At 32.0% G+C, this 21879-nt stretch overlaps 6 protein-coding genes across 9 annotated transcripts; 2 read left to right on the top strand and 4 right to left on the bottom strand.

Annotated features, from left to right (window-relative positions):
• The first annotated feature begins 19 nt into the window (after positions 1–19).
• On the top strand, positions 20–1006 carry LOC128395851 (uncharacterized). Its single transcript, XM_053356336.1, has one exon. The coding sequence runs from the start codon at positions 20–22 to the stop codon at positions 1004–1006; it is 987 nt and encodes a 328-aa protein (XP_053212311.1).
• A 345-nt stretch (positions 1007–1351) lies between these two features.
• LOC128395076 (uncharacterized) lies at positions 1352–2921 on the bottom strand. The gene is made up of 4 exons (XM_053355468.1): positions 1887–2921; positions 1736–1813; positions 1565–1654; positions 1352–1504 (listed from the first exon to the last, which is right to left on the bottom strand). The coding sequence occupies exons 1-4, from the start codon at positions 2919–2921 to the stop codon at positions 1445–1447; spliced, it is 1263 nt and encodes a 420-aa protein (XP_053211443.1). The 3' UTR covers positions 1352–1444.
• Positions 2922–4891: 1970 nt separating this feature from the next.
• Positions 4892–6520, bottom strand: LOC128395693 (uncharacterized). The gene is made up of 4 exons (XM_053356158.1): positions 5399–6520; positions 5254–5331; positions 5094–5183; positions 4892–5026 (listed from the first exon to the last, which is right to left on the bottom strand). The coding sequence occupies exons 1-4, from the start codon at positions 6425–6427 to the stop codon at positions 4967–4969; spliced, it is 1257 nt and encodes a 418-aa protein (XP_053212133.1). The 5' UTR covers positions 6428–6520; the 3' UTR covers positions 4892–4966.
• A 148-nt stretch (positions 6521–6668) lies between these two features.
• LOC128395696 (uncharacterized protein DDB_G0271670-like) lies at positions 6669–18283 on the bottom strand. Its single transcript, XM_053356160.1, has 2 exons — positions 17384–18283; positions 6669–8064 (listed from the first exon to the last, which is right to left on the bottom strand). The coding sequence occupies exons 1-2, from the start codon at positions 17748–17750 to the stop codon at positions 7250–7252; spliced, it is 1182 nt and encodes a 393-aa protein (XP_053212135.1). The 5' UTR covers positions 17751–18283; the 3' UTR covers positions 6669–7249.
• LOC128395692 (putative sodium-coupled neutral amino acid transporter 11) lies at positions 8426–15698 on the top strand. 4 transcript variants are annotated; one of them, XM_053356155.1, is made up of 12 exons: positions 8426–8622; positions 10017–10112; positions 11809–11938; positions 12634–12767; positions 12961–13036; positions 13306–13371; positions 13447–13553; positions 13632–13711; positions 13829–13899; positions 14097–14371; positions 14720–14857; positions 14948–15698. In XM_053356155.1, the coding sequence occupies exons 2-12, from the start codon at positions 10044–10046 to the stop codon at positions 15218–15220; spliced, it is 1419 nt and encodes a 472-aa protein (XP_053212130.1). In that variant the 5' UTR covers positions 8426–8622; positions 10017–10043; the 3' UTR covers positions 15221–15698. The 4 variants fall into 4 exon arrangements, with proteins under 4 accessions (XP_053212130.1, XP_053212131.1, XP_053212129.1 ...); XM_053356156.1 differs by lacking the exon at positions 8426–8622 and adding an exon at positions 8911–9952; XM_053356154.1 differs by lacking the exon at positions 8426–8622 and having other exon boundaries at positions 8912–10112.
• A 120-nt stretch (positions 18284–18403) lies between the features above and the next one.
• Positions 18404–21743, bottom strand: LOC128395694 (protein boule-like). The gene is made up of 4 exons (XM_053356159.1): positions 20663–21743; positions 20416–20507; positions 19835–19971; positions 18404–19712 (listed from the first exon to the last, which is right to left on the bottom strand). The coding sequence occupies exons 1-4, from the start codon at positions 21080–21082 to the stop codon at positions 19126–19128; spliced, it is 1236 nt and encodes a 411-aa protein (XP_053212134.1). The 5' UTR covers positions 21083–21743; the 3' UTR covers positions 18404–19125.
• Between the last annotated feature and the right edge of the window lie 136 nt (positions 21744–21879).

Genomic DNA, 21879 nt, shown 5'->3' with positions numbered 1-21879 from the left:
TTTTTTCAGCAAAGGTTCAATGTCGAGTAGTTGTCGTTCATGTCCATCATCAGGATCACTTAACTCTGAACAGAAAGCTATCCCGATCAGAATAGTTCAGCCTCAGGCCTCATTTCGAATGGTAAAACAAAGTGCTCCGGCCAGTTGTCCATGTGCTGCGACAGCTTCGTCCTGTGCGTGTGATACAATGAGATCATCATGTCCATCCGCGGGTGTTGCTCCATCGCCAGTTTCCCTTCCGACACCCATGGCTTGGGGTAGTCAGCCCACAATGACAATGATTACTAATTCGGGAAGCTGGACAATGACATTACCATCAACTGCACCAGCTCAGGTCCCAGTACCCGTCCCAGTACCAGTTCCTGTTCCAGTACCAACACCAACACCAGTACCAGCACCAGCACCAGTACCAATACCAGCTCCACCCGCTCAAATAATCACAATGCCACCAATAAATTCAGGTTGGGGTCCATCAGTTATACCCGCTCCCGCTCCTGTTCCCGTTCCAGCTCCAGTGGCAACTATGCCCATCGTAACAAATGGGTGGCAACCAATGCCACCTCGAGTTCAAATACCGCCATCAATACCACCAATGGGCTGGTCAATGCCGACCCCTTCACCCGTCCCTTCACCTGTCTCTCCACCCGCTATGATGATCATGGGTTGGGCTCCTAGTCCAGCCCCAGTCCCAGCCCCAGCTCCAATACCAGCACCTGCACCAATCCCTGCAATCATGATGGGCTGGGCTCCAGCACCAGCACCAGCTCGTCCCCCACCATCACCACCTCCAATGATGATCTTGGCTCCGTCAATGGGCTGGGGTAGTCCAGCTCCAGCCCCATCACCCGCTCCTGTCCCATCATCAGGCTGGGGCGCGCCAAGTCCAACCGGAAACTCAAAGTGCAATAATAAAGGTTGTGGGTCAGGTAAACAAAAGGTACTTTATATTGTCGTTGAAGAGCAAAAAATGACTCCGATGATGATGATGAAAGATAGTTGGGATTAATTAACAGAAATGATCCAAAGATGAACAATTAAAAATCCAAAAGTACAATTAAATGATCATTTTCTACAATTAATCAATACTCACAAATATCAATCACCTTGAACCATCTTTTTGTTTAATCATCAGCCCAAATTAATTAACCTGAAACTCTGTTATTTTTAGCTGAATAAAATTAAGGAAATTATAATCATCACAATTAACCGTTAATTGTTTCAATCACGATAAAAACATTTTGTTAACTAACCAAAAATGAACATTTATCACTATTGATATACTTTAAATGTAATTGTCACCTCAAAGGTGATTAATTGATGAACAAAAAATTAAGCAATAAATTTGGAAGAAATTAAAAGTTTAATCAATCAATTACGTTTCGTTATCAATCAATCCAACAATTAATGGAAGAAATTTTCTTCTCGATTACAATATGATCAGTAATCAACTCTTTTTAAAATTAGCAACAAACATCATGAAAATGCCACTATTTTCAAGGATTGACTGAAATGTAAGAAACAATTAGTTAATCAAGTCAAATTATCTCGACAATTAAAAACTTACATAAAGTAACGATGATTGAGTAGCTGCGAAAATATGACAAATTGTAACTCCGATTTCACCATTTTCGATTCGTTCTTGAGTCGAATTGATCTGGAAATTGGTAAATCGACAAAAAAGTTGATCAAATTGACCATAATTAAAGATGAAACAATTAACTAATTTAAATCTTACCCAAATTGATATCGATTTTGGGAAAATATTCACTCCTCGAGCCTGAAGATTGAAATTATTTTCCTGAATACTCATAATCTGAATAAAGTACCATGGAAATGAATCAATTAATACTAATCATTAACATGATAATTTCAAACAATCAACTAACCTTATTGTTAACTAAAAGACCAGAAAAATGAAGTAAAAATAAGTTTGAGAAAGCGGTTATTGCGAGCGATAAACTGATCACATTCATGGTAAAAGAACCCGAATCGACAAAAAGTCCCATGAACAGGCTGAAATCGGCAAGGAAACAAGAGATCAAATAACCAGTCCACATGGTCGTCGAAATGTCGACATTGTAAATTTTCAGTAAATTAAGAAGACGATTTTGTCTCTTCAAATAAGTTCGAATGGTTTTCAATTGATCCGCTAATTCCCGTGGGTCTGAAAGTCCATTTAACATCGTACCCGTTTCGTTGATATCAGAAAACGCAAGGAAAAGGTAAGGAACCAGACACATTGTATGAGTGTAGTACCAGAAAAGGACGAAAACATTGAAACAAAGTGGACCAGTAATTAGAAGTAACCAGAAAAAGTACCAGAGAAAATGGTAAACCGACAAATAGAGCGACGGGTTTTCGAGTGCGAAAACAAGGCAAAGAATGAACAACGATAAAGCCACGGTGGGGATTCCGATGAAGTAAAACTTCAATGCAATATAGAGATAAATCCTCCATGTGAAATAGTTTGTCGATGATAATAATTGGTTAGCAGAATCGAACCCTTTATATTTGATCTGATCGAAAAACTGAAACATCAACATTGGTCTACTCGATTCTTTAATGTGAACTGCTGCTCGTGAGGAGAAAAATAGTAAATAGTAAACAATCAAGTTCGCATGGAGAAAATTTTTACCCGGAGTGGAACTGAAAAAGTCACCAAGGTACAAAGAGTCCAGGGGATTGTCCGAATTCATCAAGATTATCGATCGAGTGCAAACGACAAAATACCAAAGATGATTAATTACGTGCCAAGTGTGTTGATAAGTTGACAATTTAGTTGATTGTTTGTAGCCTCGATTGCACGAATTGAATGTGTGACCTGAACTTTCCAACCGTTCAACTAACGATATTAAATATCCTTCGGAGATCACATTGGATTCAATGTAATTAGTTAGACGGTTTTTCAATTTAATCAACATTTTCACTGATTATTCAACTTTTCCTTAACTTAATTGTCTTCAAATGATCAACTAATTGGGTTATATCATCATTCAACTAGACAGTAACTATCATGCTCAAGATGAAGATTGATTTTCTCAACAGTTAATTTTACTGTTTTATTGAGAAAATTAATAAATGAATAAAGCGACAAGTTAATTGTTTACAAAGTTTATTTCCAACATTTTGTTTAATTCCAATTTTGTGTAATCTTCAGTACAATTAGTTTGTTGACAGAATTTTTGATTTACCAATTGATTAACTCCCCATTAACTTGACGAATGTCCATCAACTGATTGTAATTAATTATGTTATTAGAAATCAATCAGAATTTTTCGGTTGGTTTAATTGTTACTTAAACGACTGTGAACTTCAGTTCCTGCATGATGAAGTACTAGGAGATTACTGAACGCAGTACAGTTCGAAGATGTTCAGAATTGTGATGAACTGAATCAAGAGTGAGAACACAGAAAAAAATAATAAGTCATGATGATGGAATGTAAGAGATAATTGAAGAAACAATCAATAGTTAAACAGAAAGAGAGAGAGAGAGAGAGAGAGAGAGAGAGAGAGAGAAAATATGATGAAAAGAATAGAATTTTTTTCTTCTGTTTACTTTTCTATACACAGAGAGATTATGGATTTGAAACAGAAGATGAAGAAGATTAGAAAAATATTCTGGTGATCATCATGTTGAACCGAATCAATTGTTAAAGATAATGAGATGAGAACCCAAAACCTGTTGAAAGAGAAAATGAAGACAGAGAAGAAGAAGAAAAAAGAGACAAAAAAGGTAGAAAAGGTAGAAGAGAGAGAGAAAAAACGAGTGAGGGAGAAAAAAAGCTTCTCATTATGTTGATATTTCTTTTTAAAGTAATTTGGGTTTCATCAGCTTCTAATTTAAACCCTTATTGTTTACCATTTCCGGTTTTCATCACAACTCTTTGTTTACCAAAAGGAAACGATTCAAGCTCCAGTCTTTTTCTCAATATTAAATCATCTGGAACATTTACATAAATCTCTCTCAGACCAATATTAAAATATTCAACCAACACTTTTTCACGCTGAAATTTAGGTATCCTCGAGCACAAGAGCATCTTCACAGCCTCAGGGCAAATCTTATCATAAACCGCACATACTTCTCTTATTACGAAGATTAACATTTCACTTTCACATAAAGCCAATCTAAAATCTCTGGTTATTAACAGCTCAATTCGGTAATAATCACCATAATCCTCAACTCTAAATTCCAATATATCAGAAACGGGTCGTCCATTAGGTTTAGCAATCACATTTATAAGATGCTTTTCCACTAAATTAAAATTTTTGGTCATAAAAAAGAACACAGGAAAACTCTCATTAGGTTTAAGGTCCGACATGTTTACACTTTATTAAAGTGACTTTAATACTTGAAATAAGTTATTTGAAATAAGGAAGAAAAAAAGACGAGAATTTTTCTAGAGGAAATGCTAGATTTGTAATGTTTTCCCTCCTCTTTACCAATTCAACTTTCCAATGGAAAACAACCTATCCAAACGGCGGGTAATTTTCAATTTCCTCAAGATCCAAATTGATCACCTTACGTACGATTAAGTGCCAAGTGTGTTGATATGTTGACAATTTAGTTGATTGTTTGTAGCCTCGATTACACGAATTGAATGTGTGACCTGAACTTTCCAACCGTTCAACTAACGATATTAAATATCCTTCGGAGATCACATTGGATTCAATGTAATTAGTTAGACGGTTTTTCAATTTAATCAACATTTTCACTGATTATTCAACTTTTCCTTAACTTAATTGTCTTCAAATGATCAACTAATTAGGTTATATCATCATTCAACTAGACAGTAACTATCATGCTCAAGATGAAGATTGATTTTCTCAACAGTTGATTACTGTTTTATTGAGAAAATTAATAAATGAATAGATCGACAAGTTAATTGTTTGCAAAGTTTATTTCCAACATTTTGTTTAATTCTCAATACAATTAGTTTGTTGACAGAATTTTTGATTTACCAATTGATTAACTTTTCTTGAAATTAGCGACAAACATCATAAGTATCCCACTGTTTTCCAATACAAACTGTTTAGATGATTAGATTAGTGTTACAATTAGTTGATTGTTGAAATTTTTCGACAATTTAACTTACATAAAGTAGCGAGGTTTGAGTTGTCGCGAAAATATGACAAATCGTTATTCCGATTTCTCCATTTTGAAATCGTTCCTGAGTCGAATTGATCTTAATTGAGTCGAGAAAAATAATCTCTGTTTGAAATTGAACAATTAGCTAATTGTAATTAGATATTTACCCATAAAGCAATTGATTCTGGAAGTATTTTAATTCCTCGAGCTTGTAAGGAAAAGTTTTTTTGTCGAATGTCCATCAACTGATTGTAATTAATTGGATTATTAGAAATCAATCAGAAGTTTTCGGTTGGTTTAATTGTTACTTACACGATTGTGAACTTCAGTTCCTGCATGATGAAGTACTAGGAGATTACTGAACGCAGTACAGGCCAAATAGAAACTGATGATACTCATGATCTTAGAATCAGAATCGACGAAAAGTCCTAAAAATAAACTGAAATCTGCTAGAAAACATGAGATCAAATATCCCGTCCAAAGAGTTGCCTCCGAATTTGAATTGACAAATCTGATCAGATTCATGAGGAAATTTTGATTTTTCAGATAAAATCGTAAAAGTCGCAAATGGTCACCTAAGTTTTGCGATTCGGAAACATGGACTAACTTTAAGCCGATCGAGTTAACATAAGCCAAGGATAGAGATAAATAGCTAAGTAATGTCATAGTGTGAGTGTAGTAAAAGAAAAGGATGAAAACGTTGAAACAAAGAGGAGCCGTGATTAAGATTAACCAGAAAAAGTACCAGAGAAAATGGTAAACCGACAAATAGAGCGACGGGTTTTCGAGTGCGAAAACAAGGCACAACATGAACAGGGACAAGGCCACAGCGGGAATTCCGACCAAGTAAAACTGAATAGCGAGATAAAAGTGACTCCTCCAAGTGTAATAATCGGCCGATGATAATAGTTGACGAATCGATGTAAATCCTTCCGTTTTTATCGTATTGTAAAAGGTAAACATGGCCTGAGGTCGACCTGATTCTTGAATGTGAACTCCCGCTCGAGAGGAAAAGAACAGCAAATAATAGACAATCAGGTTTGCATGGAGAAAATTTTTCCCGCTGGTGGAACTGAAAAAATCACCCAAATACAATGAGTCCAATGGATCATCGGATAAGATTAAGGCCAACGAACGGCCGAAAACGACAAAGTACCAAAGGTGACTGATCGTATGAAATGTGTGGGTAAATGTTGACAATTTACTTAATTGTTGATAACCAGTACATTGGAAAAAGTTTCCCATCTTCTCGAGTAACTTTACCTTGGAAATTAAATTTTCCTCTTCAATTAAATTGTTCTCAAAGTAATTAGTTAATTTACTTTTCAATTTATTGAACATTTCCTCAGCTTTATTGTTGCAACTTTTCAATCACAATCAAAGTTTTCAAACAATTTATAAATCTGATTAAACGATTGAGTTACGATCACAATTTACTTCAAGTTTAAATGGTTGTTAACAATTAACACGAGTTTTCATCATCGATCTTAAATTGTTTAGGTTAATTAACATTTTAAATGCTTCCTCGTTAATTGTAAATTACAAATAAATATCATTAATCAACACGATTAATCGTGATCACTATTATTGTAATCGGATTTAATTTACTTGTTTTGTGTTTTTATTCAATTAAAGTGCAATTAAGTTTGCATGTTAATTGTAAATTGTTATTACAATTGAATTTTTCTTTTTCAATTCGTTAATTTTGTTTGGTATTGTGTTGAAAACAACTATGTAATCAATGATTAAGGACTAATCATTATTGTTAATCAATCTCAATGAATTTGATTGTGTTGATAACTATATGAATAGAAAGGGAGAGAACCAAATTTCTTAATAATGTGATAAGACAATTAAAATTAAAATGTCATCATTAATATAAGATGATGATGATGATGATTATTGATTGTTAATTAAATCCATCCAATTGTTGTGTAAATCCAACCGACCAAGTATAGAGAATAGAATTACAATTAACCAGATTATTTGGTCTATCGCTAATTGTGTTGAGATAGAAAATACAACTTGGTGATGATAATCAATTGTATTCATTTTCCTGTCATGATTATGCGATTAAATTATTAATAAATTGTTGACTAGAAAATTGGTGTTGATCGTTTTTCTTGATTCCTTTTTCCCATCGGTCAAAAGTAATTAGTCAAATTAAGCATTTGGATTATCATTTATCCTGTTAATCAATTGTTCATATTGATTAGCATTTAATCTTGATCGGTAACGATTATCACCTCCAAATAAAGATGAACCCAAGATAATTGAATTGGGTGATTTATCATTATTGTTGAATAAATATGAACCATTTTGTCGTCGTTTCCGTTTCATTGCAATAATTGGTCTCATTAACAGTTCGGATTGTGATCTAGTTGGAATTGACCGGAATGACCTTAAAGGTATAAAAGGATCCATCGAGTAAATATCAACATTATTGTTTGGATTATTATTTCCATTAGAACCATCGGTTTCCAGTTGATTAATTAAATCAATTGTTCCTTGATTAGACCAACCATCATCACCACCACCAAATCCAGAATCAAATGAATCATCACCTTCACCGGTCAATTCAAGAGCTTCAATGTCACTTGTTGTCAATGGATAGAATGAAACTGATTGTTCCGGATTAAAACGAGAATTAATTCTGTTCATCATCATGGAACCCGAAGAAAAATCATTTCTATTAAGTGAATCTTCAAGATTACTTGAATAGATTGATCCAAATTGTCCAGGTTTAGGATTAGCCAGTGAGTTGCTTGCAGGATAATCGCTCGGTGAGGTTATGTGATTAGCCAATAGATATTTAATCAGAGAAAAAGGATTTCCTGATGAAGAATCGCTTCGTATCATATTGGGTCTACTTCGTTTCATCCTTTTGGTCCGGCCAAGATACGGAGCTTTCGATTTCAACAAATTATCCATCACCATGTAAAGAGATTGCGGTGAGTCCGAATATAACTTTGGGTGACCTGAAAGAATATTTGAAGAAAAAGGAAATAAATTAAACAACAGTTTAGGGTAGAAAATTTTGAATCCAAGTCAAGAATCAATTGATCAAAGCTCGTTATAAATAGAAAGTCAGGAAATGAGTAAGCCTTTTTTTCATCATGGAACCTTGAATTTTCATATGACTGTCATTGAAGAAAACGGAAATAGACTCAAGGTTCATTGATGGAGAAAAAATCAATGTCTAATATCTCAAAGGATAAAGAGTAGGTGATAATTAATCTGAAAGAGATGAGATTTCGTTCTTGAATTGCCAACCTTGGATTGCTGAAGTTCTTGATGGCGACTCTTTCTCTTATTTTTTTTGGGTTTCCTTTGATTATCTTTTGGGTTCATATTGATCCTTTGGAGATGCGCATTCCCATGAAAGCATAGAATCATCATGAGAAATATTCTGATTCTGAGGAACCTTTAGAAGACCTAAAAGTTGAACCAGAAAAACAAACGAAACCACAGGAAAAGAAACATAAACAAGACAACCAAACCATCGGAACCAAATTGAAAGGCCTCAAGTTACCATGGTGAGTGTTTACTTTCACTAATTTTTATCATGTAACACAGATTGATAACATTTTTATATCACTAATTAGATGATAAAATTTTGTTTTGGTTTGAATGAAAATTCCCATGAAATGAAACAAACACAAAGAAAACTGCGCATTTGGGTGGATTGAGATTCAATTTATATATGAAATGTTAAAAAGGAAAACAAGAAGATAGAAATAAAAAAGTCAAGAAATGGAACAGAAAATGCACATTGAGAACGAAAATGTTCAGAATTGTCATGAAGAACTGAATCAAGAGTGAGAACACAGAAAAAAATAATAAGTCATGATGATGGAATGTAAGAGATAATTGAAGAAACAATCAATAGATAAACAGAAAGAGAGAGAAAATATGATGAAAAGAATAGAATTTTTTTTTCTTCTGTTTACTTTTCTATACACAGAGAGATTATGGATTTGGGGAAACAGAGAAGATGAAGAGAAGATTAGAAAAATATTCTGGTGATCATCATGTTGAACCGAATCAATTGTTAAAGATAATGAGATGAGAACCCAAAACCTGTTGAAAGAGAAAATGAAGACAGAGAAGAAGAAGAAAAAAAAGAGACTAAAAAGGTAGAAAAGAGAGAGAAAAAAGGAGTGAGGGAGAAGAAGAAGAAAAATTGAGTGAGTGAGAAAAAAAAGCTTCTCATTATGTTGATATTTCTTTTTAAAGTAATTTGGGTTTCGACATGTGAGTCTCATTCTTTATCTTTTATCGTTTATTTTTCTTTCTCTTCTAAACTAATTTAATCTTCTTCTTCTTGCAAACATTTTTAATGTGATTAACAAGTGATTATCTTTATTTACCTAATTAATCAACGAATTAAACAAAAAATTCTCTTTCATTTCGTTTTTGTTTTATTCCATTTTTGTTTTGTTTTTCTTTTCTCGCGTTTCTCTTACACTTTTGTTCATTAGTATTGTCTGGTTACCATTTTGAGAAGAGAATTTTGTTTTTTTTTTCTTCTTCTTCTTCTTCTTCTTCTTCTCCATTTTCTCTTCATCTTTAATCACCCTGGTTAATATGATTAACAATTAACCTTTTTAAATTTGTGTGTTAATTTTAATGTTCTGTCATCAAGTTAATCAACGATATTTGTTTACCATTGTGACAGCCAAAGGTTTTCAATAGTAATCAACATTTGTCATTTTGTTTGGTTTTTTTCTGTGTCAAGTTAATATTGACTTGATAACCTTGATTGATTGTTATTACCAATCATTTGAATCACAATTAATATTCATTACATTTACTTTGCTGGTTTACAAGTGAATTTAATCTGTGTCTGTGTCTATTTCAATTCAAGTCAGTCTTGTTGAACAAAAAAAAAGTTCATTCTGATCAATGAAATTTCAATTACTTTCCCAAGGATAATTAACCAGAAAACAAGACAAAAATGGAGGCCAATGAGAGTACCTACATTTTGGAGGCATCAGCATCATCACAAGCTTTTACAATCTCAAAGGTAACAACAATCAAATCTATTGTTTTTAATTTAATCATCATGTTCATCATCCTTTTGTTTACAATCTTCGTATAGGTTATGATAGAGTAACGATCAACAATTGAAATCCATCAACGGCCATTTCGTTAATCAACTGATCAATGTATTAACCAGATGAACAGTTAATCAGTTATTCATTTTATATTGACCAATTGGTTGATTGATTCCAATTGAAAGGATTAAATTTTATACCAATTGTTTCAAAGTCTTAATACATGATTGACCATCTAAATTGTATTGACGATTAAAACTCTCATTTCCCTCCTTTTTTTTTGTTGTTGATCATCATCGTTAATCATCATCAACAGAAACAAATTGATAATAATAACATAGCATTAAACTTACTATGTGATGATCCGTTAAATTGTACAGTAGTTATTTATATATATAAATGATGATCATCATCACATTGATTATCATCATCTTTCTGACAGACAGATTAACTTTTGATCATCTTAATTTGGTTCATTCATTCAGTTTTTTTCTTCTTCCATCAAGTTTAATCATCTCCAATCAATACCTTTCTTTTTCCACTCATCATTTTTCATTCATCTTCTTCTAGAGTATTTATTTACTATCTCCCCCCTTTGTTCATTCATTGATTTCCATACAATTCCAAACAATTAACTCATAACAATCAGTAATGATACACAATCGATGATTAATCTCTTAACATGATAATATCTCTCTATCCAAATATTATTTAACTTCAAGTTGCTACTCTCTCTCTCTCTCAAAATGATCAGATTGTGATGATAAACAAATGCTAAGAAAACACTGAACAATTCAAAGCTTATTGTAGTGACCATTGTATTGAGAACATAAATATCTTGACCTTAAAAGATAAAATCTACCGGATAATCAAATGTATTTATTTAATTCCTTTTGATTGTTAACAAGAATCAACTACAACAACAACAAAAGGTCAATCCAATTTAGGTTATGTTGTTTTTTATGCTTCTTTTTGATAATCTTTTATTATTTTGCTTCCATTAACTTGACCAGCAAATTATTAGACAATCAACTCATCCTTTATCTTGACCATCACTGTCCCTTGTCATTATTATAATACATTTGATTCATCACCTTCCTCCTCCATCATCTTGATCATCATCATCATCACCTTTTCCACCATGTACTTAATAGTAGTTAATGTCATCGACCGTAAACTTGATGCTCTGATGATTAAAGATCCTTAATTTTGTTTGTCTCCATTGAGAGTTGATTATAACTGATTTACTTTAATCATTGTAACTTTTTTTTTCTCATACAGTTTGTTACTTTTTTCATGTAATTATTGTTACCTCATCTTATCAACCATGAAAGTTGATTACTTGTATCACCGTCATCATATTTATATAAATTCATTGATAGATTGTTGACAATTTACTTCAATTTACAACAATTAATTTTGATTGTTACACTTTTGATGTTGAAACAAAAAAGATATTACAATCATATTATCCAACTACTTTACTCACAATCAAATCTTTTAAATCATCCAGATCAATTTTAGATTGTTAATCTTTATATCCTATGGGTAAGATGTGTAAACAATTTTAATGATGATGATCAATTTTCTATTATAATTATTATTACATGTTGTTAATTGTTTGTAATTAGTGATTATTAATGAAACTTTTTCCTCTTTTTTTAGCCTTATCAAGATCCTAAGGATTCTGATGATGAAGAGCTTCAACCAAGGACTCAGGGTGATTATTGTAAAAGTAACATGAAACAGACAGCATTCAATTATGTTAATTCAATTATTGGATCTGGAGTAATTGGTAAGAGTTAATTTGATTCTTACAATCAACATCACCTTTAAATCATCATGTTATCATCATCATCATCCATACTCTAGCTAAATCCTTTTCTCCCGCCAAATGATGATGATGACGATGATGATGATGATTATTTCATCTTCCTATTCAATTCTGTTTTCATGTAATCATCTCATGAAATTATCTGTTCAATGTTAATTGTTACAAATCAACATCACGATAACTTTTTATTAATCAGTGACATCATCTAATTGCTCATCAATTTTATAACAATTAGTTAATTGTTATCAACTAATTGTGATACATTTAAGTTGAGAAAAAATCTTCATCTCTTAACAGACGCACACTTATATTTACCTGTTAATTGTTAATTATTTTCATCCCAACAATCAGTAAATTTAATATTTTGCCATGATGATGATGATGATATTAAAATAATTAACAATTTAAGTCAGAATGTGAATCAATTAGTAATATAGTTGCTGATGATTAAGCCAGTCATCATCAATATATATTATTTATTAATTAACAATCATAATGATTTATACAATTTAGATATGAGTCTATGATTGAAATAATTTATTATTCAATTGATTAATATTGTTACTGAATAAATTCAAGATGAGATGAATCAAAATTGATTGAACCTTTTAATTATATATTGACCTAATCAACTTTATCTTAATTGTTTCCAACAGGAATTCCATATGCCATTCATAAAGCGGGATTTTTCATGGGGATATTTTTACTCATCTTCATCGCCGCGATCACTGATTTTTCATTATGTACCTTAATTAGAGCAGGTAATTTAGCCGGTGTATCAACCTACCAGGTAAATGTTTCATTCATAATCCAAACAAGCAAATGTTAATTATTTATAACTGATTTTTGTAAAAATTTCTTTTTCCTCTCTTGCAAATTTCTAAACCTTTTTTTTCACTGATTCTTTGCATCTTCTTCCTCTTCCGCTTCCTGTTTCTACGTTTTCTCTCTCTCTCTCACCCTTTTTGTCGTTATTGATGTAGGATGTGATGGATCGTGCATTTGGTAAACCAGGTTTCTACATTTTAACAATTCTTCAATTCATCTACCCATTTATTGGTAAATACCCAGAAAAAAAGCATAAGAAAACACCGTTAGTTTGTTCAGTGAACTGAGAAAAGAGATAATTTTTAGAACCAGTGAAATTCAACCAACCAAGAAAATGGCTCAGCATATTAACTACAGTTAATCAACACTGATCAACCATAACTATACAATTTGTTAGATTAACTCTTGTGTTTTCTTAAATCAATACTCTTGGCTCTTTGATTTGTTTTCTTAATCACTAATAACTTTCTCTTTCTCTCAATTTCAATGTTATTCCTCAGCCATGATAAGTTACAATGTAATCATTGGTGACACCATGACCAAAGTGTTTAGAAGAATATTTGACCGTAAGTTGCCCTAAGGTCACCTACAATTTACCAAATGATACTAATTAATATTATCATATTTATCTATCATTACAGTTACATCCAACAATCCCTTTGGTAACAGGAACACCGTAGTCTTCATGTGTACAGTCATGATTATGCTTCCAATTTCACTTTATCGCAACGTTTCAAAGCTCAATAAGGTAACAATATACATTGAATTTTCTCATTAATTACATTAACAATTAACTAATCATCTCTCCCTCTCTTTATATTTTCAGATATCGTTAACATCCATTGCCTTTGTTAGTTTTATTATGTCCTTTATTGCTTATCGACTTGTCACCTTGGGACCTGACATGTAAATATCATATTTCATTATGATTTCTGTTACTCATTCCAACCAGAAAATTCATCTCCTCTCATGAAACATATTTCATTATTATCTATTAACAATATCTATTCTTGACTCCGTTAGTCCCCATGAAGAAAATGCATTCACCTTAGTCAATAGTGGAATAACAAATGCCATAGGAATCATTGCTTTTGGTAAGAAAAAGGAATAATACAAAACATGGTTCATTCATTTTCTCATGAACTTTATCGTTTTTCATTCATGTAACCAAATAGATGTCACGTTATTGTTATCCTTTCTCTTTTTTTATCTTCTTTTTCCTTTTTTTTTCTTTTGTTTTAATGTTTATATTTTTTTCTTTTCATCTTTTCTTACCCATTATCTTATTTAGCTTATATGTGTCACCATAATTCATTTCTCTTATACGATTCAATGGCCAATTCAAGTCAAGAAAAGTGGAACAGGGTAACTCATTTAAGTTTAGCAGTTTCCTGTTTCATTGTCATGGTTGTTGGAATCTGTGGCTATTTAACATTCGGTAGCTACTCACAGGGTGACCTGTTTGAAAATTATTGCCTATCAGATGATTTCGCTCAAGCAGCAAGACTCGCATTCACAGTAACCATCATGTTAACATATCCATTTGAATGTTTCGTTGTTCGAGAGGTAAGATAACCATGTATCCAAATAGATAATAGCTGGAACAATTTAATTACAATTTAAATGTTCTCAGTTGCCTTATAATTGAAACTAATCTTGATTGTAAAGATATTCAATTCAATGTTATCATTTGATCGGATTTCATGTATGAAAATCGCGATTTTTTTGTATTAGTTTATCATTTGTGAGTTCTGTATGTGTGTGTGTGACTTGGTATTCATGGGAATCAGTTGAATTAGTTTCAGGTCACGAAACAAACATATCTATAAGTTATTTTTTTCAGCTATTCTCAAGTTTCAATTGAATTTTAATGAAAATTCATGGTTTTTTTCTTCTTTCCTCATGAAAATAAAGGTCTTGGAAAATGCTTTCTGGGGAGGTAAACCACCGTCGACAAATTCCCACCACACTCTGTTAACCATTGCAATTGCTGCTTCAGCTTTCATTTTATCAACACTAACTGACTGTTTGGGAATCGTTCTTGAATTAAATGTAAGCCCATGTGAAACAATTGATAATCAGAACAACTAATTAACTCTTGTAATGTATATATTTTGGTTTTTCTCAATCAATTCAATCCAGGGTATTATTGCTGCGGTTCCATTGGCGTTCATTTTTCCAGCATTAACTTTCATTAAATTGGATCCAGAACCATTGATGAGCCGTCAAAAATTTCCCCATTTGGCCTTGGTCATTTTCGGCGTGGCTGTTGCTTGTGTTGGAAGTTTCCTTGCGGTTCAATCGGTTCTTGACGGAATCTCATGTTCCCATGGTCATGAATTATTTTACTGTAATCAAACCAATTCAACTAAATCAGCAACAATTAATTTCAACCATTCAAGTGAAACACAATAGATCAACATGTTTGCGTCTTTGGAGTCCATTTTGTTATTATTATGTCAAACTCACCATCACCATCACCACCATCATCATCCTGTTATTGTTTACAATTAATTGTGTATATATCAAATTGTATTGTATCGTAAACGCTTTTGTTTATCAACAACAATGAAGAAAATTAATATTTTCCTCATCAAGAAAGCTAATACAAAAACCCAAAGCTAATTGTTGTCAAGTTTTTAATCGGTGATCAATTGGAAATGATAATCAATCCATATTCTGATCACTTAAATCTTGATTGTCCCCTCAGATTGTTTTCTAATCAATGTCAACCAATTTTCCCCTGGTTTCTCAAGTCACAACAATTAGGAAACCTGATCTCTTTGTTAATTAACCCTCACTTTTAATTGTTCATCATCTTATCCTGATTCCAATTGCCCTTCCTTCAATTTGATGGTTTTAAATGAACAACAAAACAAACACACAAACAAAATGATGAAAACTAAATTAATTCATATTTTTAATTGTTTGAAATCAACACAAAGTCAAAGTTTTATTTAACTGAATCAACGATTAACCATTTTCATTGAATATCTTCAATTATTATTATCTTATATTTAAGAAAGTTAATCCAGTTAATTAACTGGATTGATCTATGATTTAAATATAGTTATGATTGATTTTCTCATTCACAATTTCATTTTAATTAATAGACTCAAAAAATGCTCTAAGCACAATTAAGTATTATTATTATTGTAACAATTATCATTATTTAATCATAATCATTTGTTAATTTTAATCCTCAAAACAACTTTAAGTTAATCATCATGATTAACATTTGATGTTGATTGCAAAGTAATGATGTTAAATTGTAATTATCATCATCTAAATTAATATAATTGTAAAATTTAATTGATGTTTTCAATTCAATATGTGAATGTATATAATTAAAAGTAATTAAAAATGATCAATCAAATTAATCATTTAATCAATATTGAAAATTGATACATTAAAATGATTGGAAAATAGCATTTGATTATTGTGATGAAACTCAATCAAGTGATTAAGTAATTAAACTTGATTGTTAAATCAATGTATTAATACATAAATAGTAGATTAATAATTAAGAAAAATGATCATTCAAGTTAATCATCAATCTAACTGTTAATTTATTAACAGTTATTAATATGATTAATTGATTGAATGATATTGATTATCATTTGATTGTCCATGTAAATGAAAAAACAATCAGTTACAATTAGAGTTGATTAAAGTGATTGACTTGATATCAAATCAAATTAACACTGAGATTATTTAAAGTGTTTACTGTTGATTAGTTGATTGTATTCAAATAGTTAATTGAGTTGGATGATTAAGATTGACAGAGAATCTGTTTCAATATGTTCATGTAAATGTATGAATTCAACTGAATCAGAATTTGATATTAACGATTGACCTTGGAACTGAATTTTGTCTGGAAAAAAAAGTGAGTCCCGAAATTATTGATCTTCAGATCAAAGAGAAGATGAAACAATATCTTCCTCTTTCTTTTCTCTTTCTCTGGATGAAGATAATTATCTTTATCCTCATCACTTTGGTTATCATTTCCAGTGGAGATCTTAAATTACAACCTTGTATTAGTTAATTGTTCATTCATTTAATTCAAATTGTGAGCATGTGTAACCATTTACATTGATTTACATTGTTAAGATTCATCTTAATCAATCACAATTAGTTAATCAAATCTGATTAGATTTCTCATCATCATGATAATAATGAAAAGATTAAATCACAATTGAGACATTGATGTTATCATTTTTTGGTGAGATTTGATTAATTGATTAACTGATTCTTTCTGATAATATTATACTTAATATTTACAATCAACAAAAAGTAGACACAAAATCGTGTAAACATTTAAATCAAGAGTCTAATTAATATTTGATTGTAATCATTTGTTTATTTTAAATGATTAGTTGAAACTGTTCAATCATTTATTAGAAATATAATCAAGTTAATCAATTATAATTGCACGTGCAAATCTGATAATGATTAATAAGCAGCTCAAGAGGATCTTTATAAACAAGTGGATTATTTTGGTCGTTTTTTCATTAATTTTGATTGCAATTAACAAGCTTGACCATTGATTAAATTGAAATTAATTGTCCATAGACTTACCTTTAGATGGCAAAGGTGTTGGCAATGGAGGAGGTAAAGTAGTTGTTGATGTTGTTGTTGTTGTTGTTGATGTTGATGGTGATTCTGTTGGGGTTGATGATGATGATGGTTTTGGTGATGCTGATGATTCAGTTGATTGTGATGATGAATTTTGATTGTGTGAAACCATTGTGGTTGAATTAATGAGAGTCGCATTATCAACTAATGCAATTGATTCAATTGATGAGATTTGATTAGTTTGATTATCATCTTCATCAATCAAATTACCTGCTGATGACAATTGTAGTCCTACAATTGAGATGAACAGGTAACCAATTAAATGTTTACTAAATGGTGAACCATGAGAGGGACATTTTTTAATTGCCATTATTAATCAGCAATTAATCAATTATTGGTCAACAGTTTAATTAATAATATTTCTTATTGATTCTCAATTGATTTGTGTATTTGAGTGAGTAGATCTTTCTCTCTCTCTCTCACTATATCTGTCACTCTTTTAATAATGATGATTAAATTGGATCAAATCAAATGCAAAAGGATTAACAGTTAATTGAAATTAAACATTTACAATTGTTGATCAACTGATTATCGTATTGAAACACAATTTAAATTGCTAAACAAAGAGACGAATACACAATTTAAATGGGAGATTCAATTGTTTCCCTGGTTGATGTTATTATTTCAGTGAAGATTCAATTGTATGACAATCATGCGCATCGAGATTAATCACAATTAACAATTTACCGAGACTCAATTTAATCTACAATTAATTTTGATTCCTTTTCTTTTAATCCAATTGATTGTTTGGTCTGTGACTTTTTCTCGCGATCAATTAACATGTCACGATATTTGCATTTTCGATAATTAATTAAACCAAATCAACGCGAATACGATTTTCTTTTCATCCCAAATTGTGGCTTTTTTATCTTTGAGCAATTTAACTAATTGATTAGAATTAATTTTCTTTTCATCTTCCTGTTAAATGGATTTAGAGCTAAATGGAGAGAGAAAAAGGAAAAATTTTGATCATTGGTTTAGAATTTGTTTTGTATTATTTTTAAGTGGTATGTTCAAATGATGACAAAGTAAATTGTATTAATTTTCTATTCAATTTCAGTCTCACAATTAGGACTTTTTGTTGAATTATTGTTTGTAATGTTTTTGGTTTAGGTTATTCATTCACAGAATAGCACCGTAGTAGCATTAATCACATTCAGTGAGACCAATGAACGTTTTTTTTTCTTGCTTTTGATTACAGGGAGACTTAGATTCAATGGAAATCCATTTGTTTTCTTTTGCTTTTAAAGTGACTTGAGAATTGATTGGTGACTGTTGAGAAGGTTGCAAGATAAAGATAAGAGAAGAGAGAGAAGAGAGAAAGAGTGAGAGTGAGAGAGAGGGAGAGAGATGAAGGAAGTGAGAGATATCGAGAGATAGAGAAAGAGTGTGTATGTGAATTTTGTGTGAGATGTAGCAACCATTTCTTGCGAATATCTTTTTTCCTCCCTTGTGTCCGAAACATTTACTCAGGGGAGTATTCAGTCCAATGCTATGCACTAAAGGATGATGAGAGGAAGTGTGAACAGTATTGACAATCATTTTGTGTTCGTGTCTCTTTTTTTTGGTTGCATTCCATCAAAAGATGGGCAATAATTTGAATTGGAATTTCTTTTAAATTATATCTCTTTTTTTTGTGCAGTCAGATTCTCTTGTCATATTAGTCCTCCTGCAGTTTTTTATAGTCATTTATTTAATCCAGCTAACGATGGATCGTTGACCAGAGGAATAACTCCATTAAGTGCTTGTGGATGCGATGGAGCCCACCTTAATTGGTTACCCAATGCATTTACAGAATTAGCATTTGCTATAGGTAATAACGGAAGAGACCCATTATTGGCAGCGGCAAGTGCGGCAGCAGCAGCCGCGGCATAGTATGGTGAAGTTGTCGATGAGGGATGGTATGATGTTGGAGGACCCATAGCGGAAGCTGCTGCTGCTGAATTTGTTCCGGGTGGACCAAGGACTTGGGCTGGACCAGAAACAGGCGGTGGACCAACATGAGTGCTTATCGGAGGGAAATGTGGTGGCCCTGCAGTCTGGTAAGTACCACAGGGATGTTGAAGAAGAGGTAATGGGGGAGCTGAATAAATAGTATACGGATAAATGTAATTGTAAAGAGAATTGGCTGGAGATGGTGTCCCATGAATAGCTGCCGCAGGATCCCAACCTAGACTATATGGATGACCAGCTTCATTTGGTATACCTGCTAATTGAAAAGCATCAACTGTTGGATACATAAGAGGGCCATTGGCTACCAAAGAAAGCCCATCTTTATATAAAAAAAAGGAAAAAGGAGATTATAAAAAATAATAGGAAATGATTAACAAAAAAAATTAAAATAACAAATATAGAAGATAAATAAAAGGATTGGATAAAGTAAACACTATTTACCTAAACGAATTTGTTGTTTTTTTATTGCAATGGCGACATTCAATTTTTTGCCTTTCAAATGAAGATTATCACATTCTTTGAGCGCCCGGCGAGCTTCATCATCGGTTTGAAAGGTTATAAAACCATAACGATAAAGACTAGAAGAGAAAAATAAGAAAATTAAGAACAATATTTATATTAATAAGAGTATAAGGTAAAAAATTTCGAAAGGTTCATGTTAGAATAAAAAGATAAGGCGGAGCCAGTTCCAATAAGAGAATACAGAAGTAACATTGGTTAAAATTATGCAATGAAACACGAACCAAATAGATAAGATCAAAGACCTTTGATACAAAATACTGTGAGTATTTACAGTATAGAAACATTGAATGAACTTGACTTGATTTATATTAAATTAACTCAATGTGAATGCATGTACTAAACAAAAATGGCTGAGAATAATGTTTCAATTGTAAGACATATCACCGGCAGATTATAGTTTGATATCAATTGAATCAGCAAAAAATAATGGGGGTGAATAACTCATCAATGAAAAGGTAATATTTAGATGGAGAGAATTAAAATAGAATTAATCAATTTACCCTTTAGGCACTCCAGTTTTATCATTTATTATTTTGACTGCGGTTACATTGCCATAGGCTGAGAATAGCTCTTGAAGCTCAGCTTCAGTGGTCTGTAAAGAAGAGAAGAAAAAGTGATTAGCACAACAATAATAAGAGAGGAAAAAAAGCAATTGAGAAAAAAAGAAACATTGATCTAATGTGTGTGTGTGAGAGAGAGAGAGAGAAAGAGGAAATAAATGGGCCATTAGAATAATTGTGAACATACATCTGAGGACAGTCCTCCAACAAAAATTCGATTTGGTATGGTTGTACCAAAGTGTTGCTGATGATGATGATGGGATTGTTGTGGTTGCTGATGTTGCTGTTGCTGTTGATGGTGATGCTGTTGTTGTTGTTGGTGATGATGATGGTGATGGTGGTGACTGGTAATTCCAGCCAAAGGAGCTCCGGTGAGATGGTGATGACCAGGATGTAAAGTCGTCGAAGGTTGATGGGAATGGTGGTGATGGTTGACCATCAAAGGGACAATGGTTGATGGTAATGATGTGGTGATCGATGTTGTTGTGGTTGAGCAGGGAGCTCCTGCAGTTGACATAGGCGATGAAGACATCTCAATGTGATTCATTCCAGGATATCCCTTTAATTGTAGACCAACATTGAGACCTCGAGGATAGTTCATTATCATAAGTATAACAAAAGACGAGTAGAAGTAGTAGTAGTAATAGTAAGAAAGAAGACAGACAAAAAAATCAACAATAAATTTTTACCAAGCCTTAGATTCTTTCAAGTCAAAATAGAGAAAGATAGAGAACCAGTCTATAAGGTAATCTCTATTCCCGTATCACCAAAAAAAAGCACAAAACGCTCAAAAATAAATAAATAATAATTTAGCAATAGTGAAGAGAGAGAGAGAGAGTGAAAAAGAAAGGCAGAAAGAAAGAAAACCAGCACTGAAAGAAACAAAAACAGACAGAGAACTGTAGAGAACAAGAGAGACAGAGAGAAAGAGAAAGAAAGAGAGAAGGGGGAGAGAGAGGAAAGAAGATAGAAAAAAAAGAGACACAAGAGTAAGATGATGAAGAAGAGAGAGAGAAAGAAAAAAGGGAAGCAAGAAATAGGGAAAAAAGAAACAAGCTCTAGAAAAAGAAAGAGAGATCAGGGAAGAAGAGAAAGAGAAGAAAAAAATAAAGGTAACAAAACAGAGAGAAACAAAATTAGATATTAATTTAAATGACAGAGAAGAAAACAAATTAATTCCAATTAAAGGTGATCACTGAGATTTAGCAAAAATCATAATAGAAAATTTAATCAATTAGAAATAAAGAAAAACAATTGGCAATAATAATTAAATAATTTAAACAAAATTAATTCTCTTTATCAACAATAAAGAAAGAAAGAATAACCGATTTTCTTTTCTCTTTTTCTTTTCTCCCTTCAGACTCACTTCTCATTTTCTATTCTCACTTACATTCTCCCTCCTTT

Source organism: Panonychus citri, unplaced genomic scaffold (assembly GCF_014898815.1).
Source record: "Panonychus citri isolate SS breed McGregor unplaced genomic scaffold, ASM1489881v1 Contig00141, whole genome shotgun sequence".
NCBI classification, from domain to species: Eukaryota; Metazoa; Arthropoda; class Arachnida; order Trombidiformes; family Tetranychidae; genus Panonychus; species Panonychus citri.
The sequence above is the reverse complement of the archived record's forward strand: the minus strand, read 5'-3'. Positions and strand labels throughout refer to the sequence as shown.

Coding starts and splice junctions, on each gene's coding strand:
- LOC128395692 (XM_053356155.1), top strand. CDS start 10,044: ATGGAGGCCAATGAGAGTACCTACATTTTGGAGGCATCAGCATCATCA. Junction 14,372..14,719: donor AATGTTTCGTTGTTCGAGAG/GTAAGATAACCA, acceptor ATGAAAATAAAG/GTCTTGGAAAATGCTTTCTG. Junction 14,858..14,947: donor GAATCGTTCTTGAATTAAAT/GTAAGCCCATGT, acceptor AATTCAATCCAG/GGTATTATTGCTGCGGTTCC.
- LOC128395696 (XM_053356160.1), bottom strand. CDS start 17,750: ATGGCAATTAAAAAATGTCCCTCTCATGGTTCACCATTTAGTAAACAT. Junction 8,065..17,383: donor AACACCTTTGCCATCTAAAG/GTAAGTCTATGG, acceptor ATATTCTTTCAG/GTCACCCAAAGTTATATTCG.
- LOC128395076 (XM_053355468.1), bottom strand. CDS start 2,921: ATGTTGATTAAATTGAAAAACCGTCTAACTAATTACATTGAATCCAAT. Junction 1,655..1,735: donor CAAAATCGATATCAATTTGG/GTAAGATTTAAA, acceptor ACCAATTTCCAG/ATCAATTCGACTCAAGAACG. Junction 1,505..1,564: donor CTCAATCATCGTTACTTTAT/GTAAGTTTTTAA, acceptor CTTACATTTCAG/TCAATCCTTGAAAATAGTGG.
- LOC128395694 (XM_053356159.1), bottom strand. CDS start 21,082: ATGATAATGAACTATCCTCGAGGTCTCAATGTTGGTCTACAATTAAAG. Junction 20,508..20,662: donor TTGGAGGACTGTCCTCAGAT/GTATGTTCACAA, acceptor TCTTCTTTACAG/ACCACTGAAGCTGAGCTTCA. Junction 19,713..19,834: donor AAAACAACAAATTCGTTTAG/GTAAATAGTGTT, acceptor TTTTATATAAAG/ATGGGCTTTCTTTGGTAGCC.
- LOC128395851 (XM_053356336.1), top strand. CDS start 20: ATGTCGAGTAGTTGTCGTTCATGTCCATCATCAGGATCACTTAACTCT.
- LOC128395693 (XM_053356158.1), bottom strand. CDS start 6,427: ATGTTCAATAAATTGAAAAGTAAATTAACTAATTACTTTGAGAACAAT. Junction 5,332..5,398: donor GAACTGAAGTTCACAATCGT/GTAAGTAACAAT, acceptor AATTACAATCAG/TTGATGGACATTCGACAAAA. Junction 5,184..5,253: donor CAGAATCAATTGCTTTATGG/GTAAATATCTAA, acceptor GACTCAATTAAG/ATCAATTCGACTCAGGAACG.